The 22,604-nt window shown below is 49.4% G+C and overlaps 1 protein-coding gene across 2 annotated transcripts in view; it reads left to right on the forward strand.

Annotated features, from left to right (window-relative positions):
- DLGAP2 (DLG associated protein 2) overlaps positions 1-22,604 on the forward strand; it is an 858,034-nt gene that overhangs the window by 239,587 nt on the left and 595,843 nt on the right. Inside the window, exon 1 of one of the 2 annotated variants that reach the window (XM_054561150.2) lies at positions 6,784-7,012. The exons of the other annotated variant lie outside the window; for it this stretch is intronic. Within the exon in view, the coding sequence (XP_054417125.2) occupies positions 6,979-7,012 (34 nt within the window). The 5' untranslated portion in view covers positions 6,784-6,978. Of the gene's footprint in view, positions 1-6,783; positions 7,013-22,604 lie in introns of those variants that run through there. 2 annotated transcript variants of the gene reach the window in all.

A 22,604-nucleotide genomic window follows, 5' to 3' on the forward strand; every position in this document is an offset into this window, starting at 1 on the left:
CTGTGGCTTCAACTTATCAAACTAGCAAACTGATTTTCTGTTTTCCATTTCAAATCAGAGTCACAGTGATTTGGAGTCATCCGTCCACTGTAAGTCTCTTCTTCCTGCTCTAAATATTAATGTAATAAGATACCTAGGTTCCTTATCTATGAATGTGTTAGGACTTTATCTGGTTTACTGTTTGTATCAGATAAAATATTTTTCTACTTAAACTGTGTAGTTATTACTTATATGAGATTTTACATGTGGACTATTTATGTAATGGCCCTACTAATATTTTCCATCAAATATCTAAAGCCAAGGACGCTCGCCTTCTCACTGCTATACATCTGGATAGGTTGCTGGAAACAGCTGTTGGATAGGCTGTTGGTCACCCGTCTTCTAGCTGCTCCACAAAGCAGGCTCCAGAGCTGCAGCCCCTGCCATAATAACCCAGGAATCTGCAGCCAGCACCGTTGCCATGCTGAGCGTTCATGGCTTGTCCCACTGAGGAGGCCTCGCCAGCAGAGAGGGGCACCTGAGTCAGGCTCATCTGGGCTTGAATCCTGATTCTTACTTCAAGGATTTTGGCACAATATTTAATCTCTATGGATCTCCACTTCTCAATCTTCAGATGTCAGGGATAATAATACCTGGCCGGCTACAGAAAAGAGTGGGTTGGATTGTGGTCACCTTGGTGTGCCCTGGGGGATGTTGAGATGCAGGAAGCGGCTCCTTATGGAGGCAGCTCAGGGAGTTGAGAGCAGAGAGGGCTTGGTAGCTCCCAGGTAGCAATATTTCACGACTGAGTAAGCATTCAGTTGTATGACTTCCTCAGGCAATTCAGTGTAACACTGGAGGGCTTTTAGAGAAAAATGTAATTCTTGTTTTAGGAAAACATACCCATTTGTTCCTGGTTATAACTTTTGATCAAATGACCTTGGTTGAGTGTGTCGTGTGGAATCGTTTTACAAGGGCCTGGTCACGTGGGCCTGTCCACTCGCGGCATCTGTGGCTCCTCTAACGCATCCCATAGTTTCACGTAACTGTTCCGTGCATGTGGTGGAGGGTGGAATTCCTCCAGCTCTGCATGTCCTCTGTCCTGGTTTACCTCAGCCTTCTCCCATTATTCCCGTCTCTTTTTCCTAGTTTGCTTATTTACATGTCTTAATTTTGGAACCTTTTTCATGTTTTGGAACTGTGTTTCAAAGAGCCATTCTTTAGTCTCTCGTTTGCTGTAGAACTATTAAAGAAAATTTTATTTTTCCCCTAAGCCAGCAGGACTCCAACTAATGACTTCCAAAATGTGTGTAATGAAACACAGCTCCAGTTGAAAGGTGCCAGGACACCGACACACCTGTGCCAAAATGTGGATTTATACGGGGATGCGTTAGCACTGTGCTGCTGTCAGCATCAGCTCTGGAGTCAGACTGAGCTGGATTTGAATTCTGACCCTGCCAGATCATCGCTCCAGAAATTTCTTAATTTTGATCTCAGTTTCTTCAGTTGTAAAATGGGAATTCCAGCACTTACGTCAGACCGGCTGCAATGAGTACATGCAACTGTGCCCCTGAATTTCTAATTGTACCTGGTAGGTAACTCAGTAAATAGCAATTCCCCCTTAATCCTCTACCTTCATTTTCTGGTGAATACAACCCAAATAGGGAGGTGAGAATTTCATAATGATAAATTCCCTCGAAGAGACAGAGACAGACAGTGTTCGGTAGTTTTCGTTAACCCCGAGAACTCACAGACCCACCAGAATAATCCACACCTGCAGTTTGAGAAAATACTGTGAGATACATATTTTTCTGCATGAAAATGAGTTATAAAATTATTACTGCAGTTTTCCCTTTCAAACTTGTGAAACCTTTCAGTGTGAGAATACTTTTTACCCTAGGACACACAGTTCCCGTGAGATATGCATCCGTTACAATACATTGAAGTTAGCTGCCTGTATTAACATAGGTTATTAAGAAACAGGAGTTTTAGCACAGGTAAATTTGAATTACATACATTGAAGTTAGCCGTCTGTATTAACAGGTTATTAAGAAACAGGAGTTTTAACACAGGAAAATTTGAATTACATACAGTTCATGTTAATCCAAACATTCAAATGCTGCACGTATTTTCCATTTTACTAAATCATTATTCACATTAGGGTTATGTACACAAGGGCTAAGTCTTTAACTGATGATTCTTCCCTTCTGTGGATATAAATGGCATTGCCTAAGAATTCAGCTGTTCGTTTATTGTCCCTCTAACTTACTGGCTGTGCTATCTCTTGATTTCTTATGTCTATCTATGAAAGAAGATTAGAAACCTCTATTCTAAGCACCGACAAAGTCTTTCTGGAGAATGTAAGCAGGGACCAGACAAATAAGAAAACCTCCAGTGTAATTTTCTCTGAATTAGATTTGTTTGCTAACAGCTTGTGGCCTTTCCTCTTTGAGAATTGTGACTATGTTCATTGATACTAACACCAGAGGTTAAAATGTGTTACCAAGAGAACAAAAGGGAGATAATCTTTAATTCAATGTAGCAAAACAAAGTACTTGTTGAAGCTTTGATGTTTAAGGCTGGAGAAATAAAAAAAAAGATGTTGAGTTTCTGGCTTTTATTTTTCAGTTCTTAAATCCTTCATTTTATATTAGGACCCAGAGACATCAAGCTGCATAAACAAGAAAACTTGTTTTGCTTTATTTGTGGCTCTACATGAACCTAGGATTGTGGGAAAACATTCTGTCAATAGTTTGCTTCTGGTGAACTTAACAGTTTTGAGAAGAAAAGATGTTACCCTGCTCTGCCACATTCCCTGAGTGAGGATCACGTGGGGTTGCATGCGAGTGTATTCCCACAGGGGGCGTGGCCGGATTGACTAGCGGTGGGTCTGGGGGTGTGGCCGGATTGACTAGCAGTGGGTCTTGATTTCAGCATTTTGCTAAAGACTCTCTTTTGGGACTGAGATGTTGTTTTACAAATATCACTTACTTGGCACTGAGAGAATAAGCCCGAATTTCTGTAGGAACCCAGCACCTGCCACGGCTGCGATGGGCAACCTGACTGCTGCAGGCCATGCTCTGCTGTGAGATGCTGTGTGATATGGGTTTGAAGCTTTGCACCGTCCAGTTCAATCATCAATAGAACTCTGAGAGTGGCTTCTAATACCTGCCCATGCACCCATTCTCAGGTCAGCCTCGAGGGGCCATGCAACAACCTAGCTGGCTAATGTGGTTCAGCAATGGGGAGCACTGTGTTGGCAAAGAGGAGATCAACTTGGAGGGAGCAGGGGGAAGCCTGGCTCATCAGGGCTGGTTAAAATCCAAGTTTATAGCCATCTACCAGGTAGGTTGTTTAACCTGTTGTCATTTATGTGGTTGGTAAATTAGAGTTGTGGTTGTCACTTCTTAAGACAGATTGGCCTTATATTATATGAACAAGCTACAAAGATCAAGTGATCTTAAAAGTGATATTTGAGGCCCACCCCAGATTATTGGATTAGGAATCAGGAAACACCTTGTGGTGTGACTTCATTTGAGTTCCCGGACACCTGTGCGTGTTCGTTGCCCTTGATGGCCACACCCACCTGTGCCTACCTCAAAAGACCTCATCAAAACTGGTGTTAGAAGCTTGAGGTGGAATGCAGTTCATCAAACCTTTATTTAGCATCTCAGGGCTGTACCTTGGGCTAGATGTTGGCCATAGCAGTGTCTGCTTCTGAGAAGACATAAACGGAAGTCTCCAGGGCTCCCCCCATGTGTCCATGTGTCCGTGGATAAACCTCAGGCTCGCCCATCTCTCTCTGTCCAGTGGGAGTCCTAAAGCCAGCAGTGCTGCTCTCTGCTCTGGGGCTCCGTGACAGCTCTCTTTGGGCCCTGGATCCTCTTGGCTTCAGTTACAGGGAGAGGCTCCATCACCGGCTGGGCCTCATCCCCTGCCCACTCACCCCTCGGGGTCCCAGCATACTCCATCCCCGAGGGCCTCCTGGGACCCCTGTGTCCCCTGAGTATGGACTCTCCCTGCCTTCTCCGTGGAGGCATGAGGGGTGGCATATTCCTTAGGAACACAACTCTGGAGCCGCATTCCTGAGCCCGAAGGCTTGGGCTCCTCTCGCACCTCTGTGCCTCAGTTTCTCCCTCTGTGAGACGGAGACCCTAGGAGCTCCAGCCTCAGGGGCTATGAGAGGATTGAACGAGCAAGGCATGTGGTGTGTGGTGAGTGTGGGCTGTTCAGTGCCCATTGCCTCCCTTCCATTAGGCTGTGAGCTTCCCGGAGGCAGGGGTGTGTTCATGGCTTTTGTTCTGGTTTGCTCCCTCCTGTGTCCCCACCACTTCACAAATGCCTGGTGAATGCTTGTGGGTAGATACGCTGTGGTCAGCCTCCTTGGACCAAGTCCCCCTCTTTCCTGTGGGAAGGCTGAGGGGGGTGAGGCAGGTGAGGGAATTCCACGTCTGTGCAGGTGCAGTAGTGACCACAGGAAACACCAGGACAGACAGAGACACGCCTCTTGGGAAGGCAGTCAGGCTGTGGGACGACCACGTGGGGCAGTGCAAAGAGCCAGGGGCGGCTGCAATGCAAATCGCCACTCTGTGTGGCCCTGGGGGCATGGATCGGGGGTATTAACAGCTGGTGGTTTTGAAGCATGAGTGGGCTCTAGAGGGCCAGAAAAGGGGTAGCTGGGACGTCTTGACAGCAAGCAAGCGGTCACCGAGATGGCTGGGTGAACTGGAAGCGGAATCTCAGGACCTGAGTCTGGGGCTTCAAGTTCCTCCACAGGGTCAGACACGAACTATTCCCAGGGTCAGATGTGAACCACGGAGTGGGTGCTTGGAAAAGCCTCAGGGCGTGGGTGGCTGCGTCCGTTTCCCGTGGCCGCCATCATGATGACCACAGACTGGGTGGCTGAAGGTAACAGAAATGTACTGTCTCGCAGTTGTGGAGGCCAGGAGCCTGAAACCAAGGTGGTGAATGCTTGTGGGTAGATACACTCCCAAGGTCCCTGGAAGCACATCACCAACCCCTGCCCCTGCTTCACACAGCCGCCTGTCTCTGTGGGTCTCTGTGTCCTGAGCGTCCCTTCTTAAAAGGATGGCTGTCATCAGATTTAGGGCCTGCTGTAAATCCAGGATGACCTCACCTCAAGGTCCTTAATTAATCACATCTGTAAAGACCTCATTCCCGAGTAAGATCACATTCTGAAGATCCGAGTGACCCTACATTTTGGGGGTTGATGTTCATCCCGTCACTCCTGGTGATGGTGGTGTCCTCACTGAATGACCACCCCACATTTCAGGGCATCCTGTGGGCCACCTTTTCCTCAGAGGGGGGCCTGCAGGTTCCACGTCCTGGCCTCCCTGTGTGCCTGGGATGAGACAGGAGGCCACAGCCGGGGCAGCCTGGGGTGCTGGTGAGGAAGAGGAGGTGGGCTCTGCCCCCTCACAGTCAAGGGATCTGAGGGAAGGGAGACTTACTTGCATTCTGAGTGTGTCTCCCAGCCTTCAATGTGTTGATATTTTGACGTTGTATAATAAACACAGGCATTGGTGAACCGTGGATACTTCTCTATGTTGGGCAACCATGGCAGTTCCCCCACATGGGCAGAGGAACGAATTCCCCGATGCACCCTACACCTTTCCAGCATGAAGAACCCATTCACCAGGTCTGTCTTCCAGGAAGATTCTCATCTGATTTGGTAGACCTGGCGCTGTCCTTTGCCAGCCAGCCTTGTTCACGGTGAGCCCTTCTGTGGAATCGCCGCCCATCCCTTGTGAACTCTTTGGGTCACTGGAATAGTTGAGGGGAAATTTTAGAAGATTTTATGATGAAAATACGCCCGAACACCTGCCTTACTCTCTCCAATGTAGGCCCAACTGTGGTTTCTACCATCAGCTTTCTTTGTAGGCCTGGGCGGTGTGGAAGCTGAAGTGTGTGTAGAAATGAGTCCCAGCTCATCGGCTCATCCACGTGTTCGTTGAGGGAAAACCACACTGCCAGTTAGAATTTACAATGATAACTCTGTGGCCCATGAGTTGTGGAAGGATCCTGTGACCCCTTCTCATTTGCATCCCCCCCTCCAGCCATGTATTTTGTTTGGGGTAAGACGTGTGTGGACTCGGGTGGAGTGGAGCTGGAGTCTCGCTACTCCCAAGAGCAGCAGCAGCAGCAAGGCCCCAAACTGTCGCTGTCACAGAGAGCGTCCCTGTGGTGTTTTCCAGGGAGCAGGGGCCCAGGTGGGTGGCAGGTTGTGCTACAGATTCAGCGAGCTCCACACTGCTTCCCTTTCCTCTCCCTCCCTGGTGAGGACTTTCTCGGAGGTTGTACTGAGCCATTTCTGTGGAGGGCTTTCCTCCTCCTCTCTAACTTTTCAGACACCAGGGAGCACGAGACATCGCCGGGAGGAGCTGCTCTGTGTGGACGGGGACCCTCCGAGCACCCTGCCCACTCACTCTTATAAAGACCCATGTCATCAGCACTGTGACGCTCCCTAGGAAGTTGCCCATTTATGGCTACTAGAGCAAATGATATCATCACAATAGGTGGCTCCTGTCTAAATAGGGATCATTTGTGAAATGAGATTATAGACATTTATCTGAAAAAAAAACAGGACATAGAGGCACCTGCTTTCTGTAATTGGTATCCTGGGGGAGAGCAGTGCATGGTAATTAAAGTGTCCATCTCCATGGCTAACTCTGTTACGAGGAAGGAGCTCGCCTCTCCTGCTCTGCACCAAGCAGCCCCCACATCCACATGGAGTCGACTCCAGATCCATGTTTTCTATTATGCTTGACTATATGGGCCATGCATCGCAGTCCTGTGCCTGCCACGCTGCTGCAGTGCCTGGTTTGCAGAGCTCCGTGGCAGCCTGGTCCGGGCTGTAGCTGACTGGAGCCTCGGAGGCACAGTCGGTCGTCTTGCCCTGCTTCTCTTGCAAGGATGTGGAAGCTTCCCTAAGTGTAGGTCTCCCCGTCTGTCCAGACGCCTCCTGCGCTCGGTGTTTGGATGCTGCAGACGGAGCAGCAGGAGGCTCTCCTCGGTAAGTCAAGGATGACTCATTTCTGACTTTCTGTACCTGGAACGTCCCCTGGTGCGGTGGCATCAGGTAGACAGTGGCCAGCTGGTAGCGCTCAACTAGTTAATCCCAATAGCCGCTTTCCCTCGATACTTTGCAGCATGTTTTTCCCTTGCTCTCCCTCTTGGCCATAGGTCGTGCCTTTCTTATAAGTAAAGCACTCATCTCTTGATAGTCGTTGTGATAGCAGCTGGGGATGGTGGGGGGAGACTAGTATGACTGCAATCCAGGGAGCATCTTAACTGCCGGGAGGCTTTGAAGGAAAAGCTCTTGCACAGCTGTCCACAACTACGGTGCTGTAATTCTAAGGAGACAAGTTCAGTCTTCAGTTAACCATTATTCCAATAATCGCCGAATACCAGAGCAATTTGTAATGCAGGAGCTGTCCCAGCTTATTCTCCATTTGCTATAGCAAAGATGCAGCAGCCGGGCTGCTGGTTTCAGTACTCCTTTGGGAATGAGTAAATCCAGGGACCTGCAGCTATTAAGACCTGTGTTTTTCTATGCAAGCAATGGAGAGAGAAGCCTGTGGAGACGGCTTCCTTTGTAATGCTGAGTGCAGTGAAAGATTGGGTGCCTCTTATTAGCTGCATTAAATAGGATAAAAAGAAAAGGGGCAATATGTTTGACTGAGATGCCACAAAGTGCTGCCATATATTTGTCATTAAGACCAACAACCTCTTCAAAAGCAGGGATTCCAAGATTTAGCTGACCAAGTGGACTGTCCTCTGTTCTGTCTGAAGAGACAGTGTTTTAAGTGTGATGGGAATTGCCGAGATTTTAGAGGAAGCATGCTTCTGAGGCACACATTTTGACGAGGGTCTCTGCAATCCCCGAGGTCTCAGGGTTATACCATCCACAAAGGACCTTAGCAGTGGGGAACTTTGTAACAAGTGATGGGCACCTGCGCAATCCACAGGACGATGGTCAAGTGTGTTTTGGGAGGGTTTTTCTTTTCGTGCTTCTTGCCTTACTATGCTGGCTTTTTTTTTTTTTTTTTTTTGCTTTTGCTTTTGCTTTACCTCGTGCAAAAATATACACCTCTTTAAATGGTATTGTCTAGCCTCTTTCTGATGAAATAGAATGTCAGTAAAAGGATGTATTAGCTTAGACATCTAGGTAATTGCTAGCTTTAAAAGTTCCTGTTATCAATGACCAAAATATCTTACATTAAAATGTTATACTCTGTACAGGACTGAGCATGGCCAATAGGAAGCTGTTATTGGTTTGTCCATATTTAGGTGGGTATCGACTATTTCATTCATAATTTTGTTCCCAGAGCTCGGTGTCTCTCCACACGGAGGTTTAGTGTTAAAATGGTGTCTGCTGTGGCCTTTAATTTGCTCGTGAAACAGAGCAAGTCAGTGGGACTCTCTCCAGCTTGGTGAATCACACTAGCTGTTTAGCAACAAGTGCTGGCCTCCGCAGCCAGGGTCGTTTGCCATGCATGCCATTCATACATTCATACGCAGGATTACATGGTTCTCCAGAACAGCAGTTAAGAGACGCCAGCCTCTAATGGGGTTTGTGGCCCAGGGCAGAGAGTTTCATTGGGAACAACTGCAGCTGTGGGAAAGCTTTAGGTCATGGGGACAGTCCAATGGCTGGTGGGGCGGTGAGGGACTATTTTACTAAGTTTAATTCTTGCTCCCAATTTGCAACAATTACTCAACAGTAAGTACCTGCAAGTAATGAATATTGCTTTTTTAAGCCAAGTCAATTTATTTATGGTTAAAACAAAACTGGATAACCAGAAAATAAGTGGTGTGTATATACAGTGTTCAAATCGGAAAAATATAGCTGCAAGAGGTACACACAATTCCTCAAATATGTCAGGCAACCCATTTTATACAACCAGAGTGCTGTTTGAGGATGCTGTATATTTGATGGATATATAACAAATGTGATTTCACCAGCATTAATAACATCCACTCAAATGTTATTTAACTGGCATGAATAACTTCAAACCAGCATTAATAACATCCACTCAAATGTTATTTAACTGGCATGAATAACTTCAAACCAGCATTAATAACATCCACTCAAATGTTATTTAACTGGCATGAATAACTTCAAACCAGCATTAATAACATCCACTCAAATGTTATTTAACTGGCATTAATAACTTCAAAACCACCTGCAGTTGTTGTTTTCTAAAGCAATATCTGTTTTATTTAAACACTATTTAATTTGATGGCTTTCTTTTTTCTTCAACAAGGAAGTCTTTAGTAAATTTGACATTCTCTAAAATATTCGCTGTCAGCGCGGGCTGAATGTGACCTCTCCACGTAGTCAACACATAAAAATTAAGCTCTGCCAATTATATATAACATTTTAAGCAAGTATTTCCTCTCTCCTTTTATCCTGCTGTATGCGGCAGAGGGACAATGCTTATTAGGAAGACAAGCCTGGTCCGTTATACCCCCCTCCACCCTGACATGCACACACCCGGCCTCTGCACACACCTAATGTGGAGAATCCGTTTAAGGAACAGTGAAGGGTGGGTGCATGGAAGAGCGTTGCGGTATCATGGGAGGTGTAGAAAGGTGGTTTGAAAGGCGTGCTGTGCATTCACAGTTTGTTGCTGTGTGAGTCTGGAGATACAGCCAGACACCTCCACACAGCGGCTGCTTCCCACCCACCAAACAGCGTGCCCAGGGGATTTCTGAGAAAATACGTCTCCACGCACCAGGGCGCCTGCCTTTATTCACTCTCTCAGTTTAAAATACAGAGTTATTCACCCCTGAGCTTCTGTGCACACAACCCAGTGTTCCCTGAAGCTGTGTCTAAACCTCTGACTCAGTAAGGTCTTTTCAAAGATACAGCCGTTGCCAGAAATTTGATTATCAGGTCATTATTTTATTCAAGATTATTTCAAGATAACAACTGGCAGTAAAATTAGCATTTTTCATATGACTAGCATTAGGAAAAAAGTCATCACATTTTCATTTAGAGAACAGTTATTGTAAAATTACTTTCCTGACCACACATCTTTGTTAAAACAGCACTGTATTCAGTAGAGACTGAAAGCAACATCTTCATGCTGGAGTCGACAGTTTCTGTCTCTTATCACACAACACAGAGCGTTTTGCTTCTAACTCTGTGGATGGGGAGTACAACATCCTCTAAACCACTGACCTCTGTAAAATGCAGCTCTGTGCCTTAAGAATGACATTGTTAATTATGAAATGTTTAAAAGATGCCCGTGTGCTTCCTTTCTTATGGGATTATCAGAGACTTTTATGCTTGTCTTCATTCCAATTCGATACTCTCCTGAGATTTATCTGTGCCGAACGTCTGCACTTCTGGTTATCCCATTTAAGTACATCGTTTGCTCCTTGTGGGGGCGGTTCAGAGACAGAATCCTGACTGTCGAAGGCCCTGAATAGTTCTGTAGGATGGTCTGTCTGTAGGGATGGCCTGGGTCCCAGGAATTCCGGGAAATCTTTCCTAGCTATTTGCTTTTGAGTTGTCATTCTCCTGCGTGGTCTGTGGGGAAAATGCTCTGGGCCTGACTTGAGTCTCAGGAGCCCTCAGAGCTCCCCTCCACGAGCAGGTCTAAGTGAGGAGGGCAGCTCCCCACCGTGGTCAGGTCTGAGTGAGGACAGCTCCCCACCACAGGCAGGTCTGAGTGAGGACAGCTCCCCACCACAGGCAGGTCTGAGTGAGGACAGCTCCCCGCCGTGGTCAGGTCTGAGTGAGGGCAGCTCCCTACCATGGGCAGGTCTGAGTGAGGACAGCTCCCCACCACAGGCAGGTCTGAGTGAGGAGAGCTCCCCACCATGGGCAGGTCTGGGCAAGGAGGGCAGTTCCCCACCACAGGCAGGTCTGAGTGAGGAGGGCAGCTCCCCCACCACTGGCCTGTCTTTGTCCTCAGTCTCCACACACGGCACCTCTGTCCCTGCTGTCTGGATGGCAAAGCTGTGCTTGTCAAGGGCAGGTCTTTGTGGTGAAAAGGACTCTGATAGGACGTGGGAGAGCTGCGGCCCAGCATAGTCTCAGTCCCGTTTTCTTAAGTCACCATCAGAGCCCACGACACCCATTGCCTCGGACCTCAGGGGCTTCCTGGTCGCAGCAGGCGGCCCAGTGGCTTCTGCCGCATCCCCAGCCCAAGCTGCCTGGGGCCCCCCCGATGCCCGGCTCTGACTGGTGGTGTCTGGTTTGCTGCAGAGAGGGGTTGGTCTCCTTCCCTCCTTCAGGTTCCGGCTCGTCCCAGGTGGGTGGGTGGCTTTGACCCAGCCTCTCCCTGCAGCCCCCTCTGTGTTCTTCCCGTCCTTCTGTGCCCAGGGCTGTGGCCACGTTGTCCATGTGCCCTGTAGCTTGTGCTGCTGGCCTAGATCCAAGTCCCGTCCGACCCCCGGTTCCTGGGCTTCCTCCTTGTTCTTCAAGGAGAGACTGAGAAGGCTGAAGCGTGTGCTCTGGTCAGGAGGTTCTACCCTCCTAGCACTTTTGCTTTAGGTTTTCTGACCTGTTGGTGTTCCCACTGTGGTGCCCGCCCAGCAGGGACCCTGCCTGTAGGAGCATCACCTGGTGCCTGGGAAGCTGCAGGCTCCTGAGTAGACTTGGGAGGTCAGAGGCTTCCTGGGAGGCGGCCACGCTGAGGAAGCCCGTGTGGGAAGAGTGTCTCAGCCGTGCCGTCCTCCACACGGGGCCATGCCTGGCCCACGCACACCTGGGCAACTATTTCCACGCCCATTTTCCAGATGGGAAAACCGAGACTCAGGTGGTTGAGTGACCTGTGTGTGTGTGACTTAATATTTTTAGTACAGTTTTAGGTACCCAGCAAAATTAAGTGGAAAGTGCAGACAGTTCCCATATGGCCCCTGCCCCACCCACACCTTCCCTCACGACCCAGTCCCCTCCAGAGTGGTGCATTTACTGCAGCTGATGAACCAACACAACACATCATCCTCACCCGGAGTCCGTGGTTCACCTCGGCTCACTCTTGGTGGTGTCACTGCATAGGTTTGGGCAGGTGTTTGATGACGACACCCCCCCATTACAGCAGCCCACAGAGGAGTTTCTCTGTCCTAAAAATCCCCTCTGCTCTGCCCACTCCTCCCTCCCTCCTCATGAGTCCTTGGCAAACACAGGACCATTAACTGTCTCCATAGTTTTGCCTTTTCCAGAACGCCATTTATCTGATGGGAACCACAGTGCACAGCCTTTTCAAATGGGCTTCGTTCACTTTGTAATGTGCATTTAAGGTGCCTTCGTGTCTTTTCCTGGCTTAGCTGCCCATTTCTTTTTAGCACTGAGTGCTGTTCCACTGTCTGAATGCTCATAGTTTATCTGTTCACTTATAAGGGGCATCTCAGTTGCTTCCAAGTTTGGGGAATGATGAATGAAGCTGCCATAAACATCTGTGTGCAGGCTTTCGTGTGGATGTAGGTTTCCAACTCATCTGGGTAAATATGAAGGCATGCGATTGCTGGATTGTATGACAAGCGTGTGCTTAGTTTTGTAAGAAACCACCAAACTGTCTTCCAACGCACCTGCGTTGTTCACCCCCCACAGTGGATGAGAGTTCCTGTTCCTCCACGTCCTCAGCGGTGCTTGATGCTGTCTGTGCTGGGTTTTGGCCTTGCTCAGTGGTGTGCAGGGAGGTCTGAGGCTCCCCCGGTGGGGTCTAAAGCTGTCCCGGTGGCTAGCAGTGGCTCTTTCTGCATCCTGTGCTGTTATTTTGCTGCTACGTGAGTAGGAGGAGGAAAGGATGGACGCACAGGAGCGGGGAGATGAGGGAACAAGGACGGAGGGAGGGAAGGGCTGCACAGCAGGGGCTCAGCACATGTGGGACCAGGATTTCCCCGGGGGCATGGGCCCTTCCCCGAGTGTTCCCAGGGAGACCTCGTGGGGGCTTTTTCTCCAGCCCGTCCTCTCCCTGAGCTTGTTTGTCAAGAAGATGCTTCAAGAGTAAGGATTTTTGCATAAGAAAGGGAATCTGTGAACCTGGGCAGCCCCAGGGGCTGGGATCAGGGCAGGTTCTGGCCTGGCCTTTGACCTCTGTGGGACCCAGTCCTTGAAAGACTCACAGAAATGTGCCTAATGGAAATCCAGTCTGGGTAACAAGAACAAATGTTAAAAATCCCCGGCTGAAGTTGGCGGGTAGCGCTGCCCTGCGCTGGACACACATTTGTTGCAGCTGACGCGGCAGCAGCATTCTTTGTCAATGGAAGAGTGATGCGGACTCTGGGCAAATATTTGTGGAGGACAGATTGGGCCCCAAACTGTGTTTGCTAAGGCACTCTTGTTTAAACTGAAAAGAAGGAGCTGGTGGGTACGGAAGTGGGAGAGGCAGTGGGGGCCTCCGGCCGGACTGGACAGAGCTGGGGCCTGTGGACAGGTCGCGAGGAGGCCAGATCGGACAGAGCTGGGGCCCATAGGCAGGTCGCGAGGAGGCCGGGTCGGACAGAGCTGGGGCCCATAGGCAGGTCGCGAGGAGGCCGGGTCGGACAGAGCTGGGGCCCATAGGCAGGTCGCGAGGAGGCCGGGTCGGACAGAGCTGGGGCCCGTGGACAGGTCGCGAGGAGGCCGGGTCGGACAGAGCTGGGGCCCGTGGACAGGTCGCGAGGACGCCGGGTCTCACAGGAGGACAGGCTGGCTTCTCCCATGCCCTGGGCCCTCCGTACACTCCTGTCCTCTCAGCCCTTAAGGTCAACTGTAACATTTTTAGACTGTTACAAAAAGAAGGCTCAGCAACCCCGGAACTTGCACTTTTGCTTTTTTGAGATAATGGTTTCTGGGGAGAACAGTGGGACCTGCACATCCGAGAGTCCGAGCCTTACTGTCCCTTCACTGTGGAAATTATCATAGCTCCCACCTCAGTTGTCTTGTCTTTTGCTTAAAAGTAGCGTCATTAAAGTCTAATAATATATACTCCTATAAGCACCATACTTAATATGATATTATAATGCTGTACCTACGATAAAAGTTATTTGTGCTCGCCAAATGCTGAGTGCTGGCCTGAGGGCTTGGAATTCAACATCACGTTTGGATTCCACAAGAAGAAGAGGTGGAGCCACAATGTGTGTCTTGTGGAGGAGGATGCTGTGAGGGCCTGTGGCTGCCTCAGGTCTGCGGAAGAGGCCAGAAGCCAAGCTAGAGAGGCCTCAGTTTCCCCTCCCATCCTCCTTTTACCAGACTGAACTCCCTCCCCAAAGCTGCGTCAGAGGACAGAGGGAAGGGATTTTAGATCAAAGTACATTAAACACACATTTAGCTTTGGAAATGTTTTGTTCTTGGACTTAAAAGTATGTCTTTCTGGCACTGTGCATATTCAAACATTGTTTTCTCCAAATCATGATGCTACTTCTTGAAAAGCTCTAATTGAGGAAAACCTGAGAAGGTTTTGGGGTGTCTTGTTCACCTCTTTGCTCTCTGCTCTTTGACTTAAGCTGATTTGTAGACTCAGCAAGTCCTTTCTTGCTTCCTTTCCTGAGTTCTGTGTTGTCTTAAATGGGAGAAGGAGGTCTTTTTTCATGGCGTGGGTTCAGGGCAGATGGGACAGGCCACAGCGGGGCCTTAGTCAGAGAAGAGGCCCCATGTCCCGGGTGCCTGGTGAGCAGCGGCTGACATGGGCTCACCCCGCCAGGGCCCAGTAGATCTCGTGGTTCCTGAGGGAGGTGTGTGGATTTCACATACAGTTTTAGAAATGTTCTTGCTTCTGCCATTTATAACATCAACATACAACCCAAAAATGTGTCGTGAAAACACGTGAAAGTCAAATATATGTCCTTGGGCTTTGAAATATCTCACAGGTGAGGGGGGATTTCGGCACTATGCAATGTCTACTCATGTTCCAAAGAGAAAGACAGTTTGAAAGGTGCAGCATTCACATACATACGCGTATGTGAAAAGTGTGAGTGTGTCTTTTTAGACACACACACACACACACACACAAACACACACTCCCTCCTTACAGAAAAGACCATGGGGGAAGTTAGCCTTCAAAACTGTTTTCCCTCAGCTAGTATTTGGAATGAATGAATGACTGTGCACAGGAAGAAGGACGTGCTGGCTTTTCTGTGTAGAGAGGCCGTCCGCGGATTCTGAGCTGGGCTGTGGTTGTTCGACTTGTCCGTTGCCCTCACTCTCCAGATCCTACAATTGCCGACGTGCTCCCGGATCAGGAGGCAGAGGGGAAGCCCCTGGAAGATTCAGCCTGTGTTCTGATGGCTGCTTTTCTAAATCAGAAGGGGCGTTTTAGCAAACGGCGTGCTGTGGATGAGATTCAGCGCCAGCACCTCACTGAGCAGGACGAGGGTCCTGTGTTTCAGGGGCGACCCGGGCCTCTCTCTCCCGGCCTCCTCCCTCTGGCTGCTCCTCCCACGGATTCACAGCTGACTGCAGCCCAGCTGCTGAGCGGAAGCTGGGGAGGAGAGGATGGTGAGTGGTGCTTTCCAGTTTTAGCTTTTGTGTGATGATAAAAACTGTACTTCTAGAGTAACCCAGCATTAAGCTAGAATCCACTTGTCACCTTTTTCTTGTGGGTGAGAGGAATAACCACCACTTTCCACATTGCCTGAAATAACCACTTCGGCTGCCTCCACGGTGCTTGACTTTCAAGGGTGGCTTCCTGGATGACACCCCTCCCTCCTCTGGCACCACCCTGGACGATGTGCAGTCTCTCCTGGGTGGGGGTGCGCTGGCCTAGGCTGGGGCAGCTGTCCTCAGCTACCAGTCAGCAGAACACTTGCTCCTGGGCGTCCCAGTGCCAGACAGGATCCAGATTCCCATTCTTATCATGTGCCTTTCACAAAACAGCGCTACCTGATTCTTTCCATTTTCTATTTTCCGTGTCTAATTTTTTCCATATCCATTTTCCACCTGGTTCATTCAGTGATCCTGATTTGTGAACCTTATTTTTTTAAGCATTTGTGAATATTGTACAACTTATTAGGATAACAGTGGAATACTGGCTCCAAGGATGTGTGCAATTTCAATTTATTTTCCTAATATGTGTGTGTATAGGTAAATGTCAGTGAAGTGAATATGTGTGTGTGTCAATAAAAGAAATATCCTTAATCACCCAGTTATTTAGTCAAACATTTAAAAAGTGATGTGTCCTTCTGACCTGGCCCTGGAAGCTGCAGGAGGCTCCCTGGCCTGTGAGTTTAGGGAACTCATGTCAGTCTGGTTGAGTGGGTGGTTTGGGTGCCATGCTGGCTGTATGTGGTTTCTCGTCAATGTGCTGGACATTGGCCGGCCGGCACTGCCTGGGCCTTGAAGGCAGAAATGGCTGCAGACACCACTTGGATCAGGGAGTGGATGATCTTTGGCTCCGTCCTGCCATGAAGTCGTGCTTAGATTTAGTCGTGCCACCCACCACCGTCAAGGCACACAGTGGAGGGGGTGCGGGTTTGTTGCAGTTACAGAAAAGTTGGTGACATTGAGAGACATTCCCCCAGGGACTGTGAGGGGACCAGGAGCTTCCTGATTAATGGTATTCAGATGCAGGGCACTCTCTCCAGCTTTCCACTTCCATTGGGGATGGTGGAGGTTGTAACAACATTTTGGAAAGAAAAAAGCTTCCTATTCATTAATTCTTCATCCATTTAATTCATAAGTCTTGGTTCTCACGTGTGATCATCCAATGAATTGATGAGTTTGATTTGTAGAAATCTTTACTGGGTGTCCTCCAACGTAAGAATGTTCTTGGAGACTTGAAATGCAGAGTCCTCATTCACGTTATCCTGGAGAACTTGACACGTGTTTGATTTCACCGCAGTGTTTCTCCCCGCGGTAGTGCAGGCACCTGGCAGGGAGGTGCGGCCTGGCTTGCGGCTGTTCCCGAGAGCATTGGGTGTGTGTTCAATGAACGTGCTGGTGGGTTTGACCTTGCTATCTTTTCAAAACAGATCAAGGAAGTCTGTTCACCATCATGCTCTCCTGGAGAAGATGTGCTGCTTATTAAAAATACATCAGCTGCACACAGTGCTTACACTGGCAGGTTCTGTTTAGGGTGGAGAATGACACTTTCTGTTTAGCCAGCGTTTGTTAGGCACGTACCTGGTATGGAAGAAGAGGCCATTGTGGGGCTCCACTGCCGGGAAGGTTTCGGGGAGGCTGCGTGTGCCCAGGGACCCTGTGCCACTGGGATTTCTCCCTGCTGGCTGAGGCAGAATCCGCTGTTACTGTATTAATTTAATTAGGGAGTTCCTGTGTGACACATTAGGATTTTTAGTTTTATCCCAGTAATTATCACTCCCCATTTGTACCTCTCATTTGTACCTCTGATCTTACATTGTCACAATCATTATAGCACTGTGCTTTACCCAAGAGAATAAAAGCCCACAGTTGAAGTCAGTCTCATAGCTGTTATTTTGAGTTGAGGCACAATCTGGCTTCCAGGTCTGTCTTCCACCTTCCAAAATCATGTATTCAATAGAAATGACACCAGCAAAACATTTGAGATCATCTTTCTCTTCTGCCGTTGGAACATATCAATTTATATTTTCTTCCAAAATTAGCTCTAAAGACTAAAATTGTAGAAAAACTGGGCATAAAACAAATAGCCAAATCATTTGTTTTACTAAATTACATGGAGCTATAAAGTTTTGTAGTTAATACGTTAAGACATAGTCACTCTGAAATTTTTTTTAATGATCATGGAGTCTCTGCAACATTTGTTTATTGTTATTTCTATGATAGAACTATTTTTGTATTAGCCTTGGAAATATAGACATGGATATGTAACTCAGAAAAAATATACTTGCTCCTGAGCTCAGAATTTAAAAGAACAAAATGGTTGATTCAGGATAAATAGCATGCATTCTCTTACTTTTCCAAAGATGGTTTTTGTTTTCTCAGAAGCACTGTGTCATAGTTCCTTGAATGAAATGGTGGAACATGGCACAGACGTGTGGAAGGGGATGCACAGCCCTGCACAGAGGAGCTGTGTGCATTTTGTAGGTGGCCTGGAACTTGAATTTGGCCAGTGGTTTCCGCAAACATTTCCCATGCACGGCTCCCATGCAAAAAGTTAGTAATCCTGAGAACTGCCGTTCCTCCCCAAACCCTTTATCTTTTCACACATGGATATTTTTATCTTGTGTTATTCTGTGGCAGAGTCCAGGGGAGTAAGTTCTGATGTTTTTTGTACATTTACCTTCAGACTGAGACTGAACTCACCCGGCTGCATACTCAAGATTCACTGTAACAGAAGGGTTTGCAGGAGACTGAGGCTGAACTCACCAAGGCACACACTCAGGATTCACAGTAACAGAAGGGTTTGCAGCAGACTGAGGCTGAACTCACCCAGGTACACACTCAGGATTCACGGTAACAGAAGGGTTTGCAGCAGACTGAGGCTGAACTCACCCAGGTACACACTCAGGATTCACGGTAACAGAAGGGTTTGCAGCAGACTGAGGCTGAGCTCACCCAGGTACACACTCAGGATTCACGGTAACAGAAGGGTTTGCAGCAGACTGAGGCTGAGCTCACCCAGGTACACACTCAGGATTCACGGTAACAGAAGGGTTTTCAGCAGACTGAGGCTGAGCTCACCCAGGTACACACTCAGGATTCACGGTAACAGAAGGGTTTTCAGCAGACTGAGGCTGAGCTCACCCAGGTACACACTCAGGATTCACGGTAACAGAAGGGTTTGCAGCAGACTGAGGCTGAGCTCACCCAGGTACACACTCAGGATTCACGGTAACAGAAGGGTTTGCAGCAGACTGAGGCTGAGCTCACCCAGGTACACACTCAGGATTCACGGTAACAGAAGGGTTTGCAGCAGACTGAGGCTGAGCTCACCCAGGTACACATTCAGGTTTCACGGTAACAGAAGGGTTTGCAGCAGACTGAGGCTGAACTCACCCAGGTACACACTCAGGATTCACTGCAACAGAAGGGTTTGCAGCAGACTGAGGCTGAACTCACCCAGGTACGTATTCAGGATTCACGGTAACAGAAGGGTTTGCAGCACAGCATTTCTCTTCAGCCTTTCAGTTCACATCATGCTCAGTCTCTGCCTACAGTGTGTCCAGCTGACATCAGAATACAAAAACCCTTTCATGTGGGACAGAGGGAAGTGAGTGAATGCTGGGGACAGAGAGAGCTCCCACCTTCACAGCCGAGGCTGCCCTGGCTTAAGGGCTTCTCCACTCCCCTCTTTTTGCAAGCCTAGATCAGTAACAGAGTTGCAAGGTGAAGATGAGGCGTTTGATCCGCTTGTGAATTAAGTGGAAAATGGACCTCAGTATGAAACTTTGGGGAAAGGAAGAGAACATTTCCCACTCCTCGTCTTTCCAGTGACCAGGTGGTCAAGGCGTGGGTGATTTTTGAGAAGTCACCTGGTGTATCCTTTAAGATTATATAGACTTGATGTAGGTCCAGGAAAATTTAGTACTGCCCAACAAAAGGATCCGCAGCCTCCAAGAGGTCACTGGGTCATCACCAGCAGGGTCCTGCATGGGGTCAACCCAGTGAAACTCTCCTCAGTCACCTTGCAGTTGGCAGGGGTGCAGCACATCTCACCAACAAACAGTGCAGCGTGGAGTGGGGACCACATCTCACCAACAAACAGTACGGCGTGGAGTGGGGACCACGTCTCACCAACAAACAGTGCAGTGTGGAGTGGGGACCATGTCTCACTAACAAACAGTGCAGCGGGGAGTGGGGACCACGTCTCACCAACAAACAGTGCAGCAGCGTGGAGTGGGGACCACGTCTCACCAACAAACAGTGCAGCAGCGTGGAGTGGGGACCACGTCTCACCAACAAACAGTGCAGCAGCGTGGAGTGGGGACCACATCTCACCAACAAACAGTGCAGCGTGGAGTGGGGACCACGTCTCACCAACAAACAGTGCAGCGTGGAGTGGGGACCACGTCTCACCAACAAACAGTGCAGCAGCGTGGAGTGGGGACCACGTCTCACCAACAAACAGTGCAGCAGCGTGGAGTGGGGACCACGTCTCACCAACAAACAGTGCAGCAGCGTGGAGCAGTGACCACATCTCACAACAAATAGTGCAGCTGGGTGTGGAGTGGGAGTGGCCACCACATCTCACAACAGTGCAGCTGGGGGTGGGGACCACAGTGCCCACTGCACACATCTGCTGTGCCAGGTGAGCCCTCTGGCGATGTCCTCAGATTCAATGGAGTTCACCCCTTGGGGCTGAGACAAATAGCCCCTCCTTTTCGGATGAGTGGGAGTTGCTGCAGAGCTCTGGGGGAGGTTCTGCCCAGCTGACCACTCCAGCTGCCTTTTCCAGTTAGGACTCTCTTGTTGAGGAGCGTGAGGGAGGGAAAAGTTGAACTGAAGGATCCCTAGGAGAGCAGGCAACGCGGATTGAGGTGTGCGTTGTGGCGCGCTGGAATCTGCGGGAGCAGAACCGTGGCTGGGTGTTCCAGAAGCGGCTGATCAGGCTCCCAGAGCCCCTTTGTCTCCTGCAGTGGACTTGTTTCTGTGGGTCTCTGGGGTGCCTGCGTTCCAGTCACACTTTCCCCTCCACTGTCCTCTTCCGTGATGACATTTTCATCCTCTACAGGGGAGATGGGACAGCAGTTTGCTTGAGTACCAAAAGCTCTGCACACAAGTGAAATCTGAGGACAAGTTAGACACACTCTGCACTGGATGAGGTCCTTGTACGTGACGTTATTGATGACCACTTGAACTCCCCCTTCTCCTGCAGGTCCTTTGTGGAAGCAGGAGGGCCTGACAGTGAGAGCAAGGTTGCGTCTGACCCCAGGGCATGTTGTGTGTCAGGGCTGAGTGATAAACAGATGGTTCTTTGTGAAAATAGCTCAGAGGCTGGGTGTCCCAACTCAGGCCTGTAATCCCAGCACCTTGGGAGGCCAAGGCAGGAGGACCGCTTGAGCCCAGGAGTTCAAGACCAGCCTGAGCAACAGAGGGAGACCTCATCTCAAAAAAAAAAAAGAAAAGAAAAAACCGAAAAATCACAGGATGGTCTGGACCTGGGTTCTTAATAGTTATTCTATGGGGTTTTTCCAGAGAGAGCAATTGGAGGATACATTTGAGGTGTGTCTCTCAAAGAGAAAGAGGAATTCATACTAATAGCAAAAGGTAGAAGAATTTTTTCACAACAACGTTATCCAGAAAATCCACCAGTGATTTAAAAGCACAGGCTGGCTGGTCCTGCTCCAGGCGGCACAAGCGTGCCTGTCCCGTCAAGGTGAACCTGACTTTCTCCGCCTCTCCCCTCACCGCTGTGCCGCCTGCCTTCCTGCCTGTGAAGGAATGAGCCTATACCGCGTGCTGGTGGTTGGGAATGGCGTGAGCCCCCGCCGGCTGTCCGCAGCCCACACGGCACTGACACAGACACTGAGCTCCAAGTCCCAGCTTACTACGTGGCAGTGAGTTGCAGCTCCCCATCTCCAAGACTCAGCTTCCATACGGGAGACGTACGGTATTTTGCGGAAAGTTGGATGAGTTAGAGTGCAGAATGCTTTCGAAGTTCTTGCGGAACAGGAGGCAGATTTCCCGCTCATGGCCCACACCTGGGTTGGTCTCAGAGGATGGCCCCTGGGCTGTGATGCTCCGGCCAGGGCCACGGCTCAGCCCCCCTCTTGAGCTGCCTTCCGTTTTCACTTGTGAATGACGTTAGAAACTTTGCAGTCTGTACGTCTCCTTCCTAGCAGTTGGCAGAGTTTTAGGAAAGAGGCATCGTCTTCCTCATCGTTAAAGGCCATTCCCCTTAGTGTGTTAGTGTCCTGGGCTGCCGTAACACAGGACCTCACACCAGAGATCCCCTTCCTCATGGCTCTGGAGGCTGGAAGTTCAAGACCAAGAGGGGGAGGAGGAGTCTGTCCTGGGCCCTCCTAAGACCAAGAAGGTGGAGGAGGAGTCTGTCCCAGGCCCCCCCAGACCAAGAGGGTGAAGGAGGAATCTGTTCCGGGCCCCCCCAGACCAAGAGGGTGAAGGAGGAGTCTGTCCCGGGCCCCCCCCAAGACCAAGAGGGGGAGGAGGAGTCTGTCCCAGGCCCTCTCAAGACCAAGAAGGTGGAGGAGGAGACTGTCCCGGGTTCCCCCACGCTCCTGGTTTGCTGTCAATGTTTGGGGTTCCGTGGCCTGATCGCCCCGATCCCAGCCTTCACCTTCATGCAGTGTTCTCCATGTGTGTCTGTCCTCCGGTTTCTGCTTCTGATTAGGACACCAGTCATGTTTCTAAACGCAACCATGTTCGGAGGTCCTGGGCTAGGGCTTCAGCACACACCTCGCAGGGCACAGTTCTACCGACACCTGTTAGTAAACACTCAGCTCGGCACACAGCAGTCCCACCATATCCGTGGTTCTCAGGAGCGGAGGGGCGGTGGTGGTGTCGGGGCCTCAGCTTCTAAAGTGAATCACTTTCCTATTCTTGCTGCCACTGAGATGTCGGACTTTTAGGTGAACATCATTGGACCCCAATTCCGTTCTGGGCTCCACTGTCTACCAGAGGTACTTCATAATATCAACTGGTGTGCTAACAAGAAGGTGAGATGGTGTATGCTCAGGATTGTTTAAACCACCAATGGCCATACAACATTTGCTGGGAAATCTGCCAGAATTCCACCTCTAAGTTTTATACTAAAAATGTTCTTAAGAAG

This window comes from Pongo abelii, chromosome 7 (genome assembly GCF_028885655.2).
Source record: "Pongo abelii isolate AG06213 chromosome 7, NHGRI_mPonAbe1-v2.0_pri, whole genome shotgun sequence".
NCBI lineage: Eukaryota > Metazoa > Chordata > Mammalia > Primates > Hominidae > Pongo > Pongo abelii.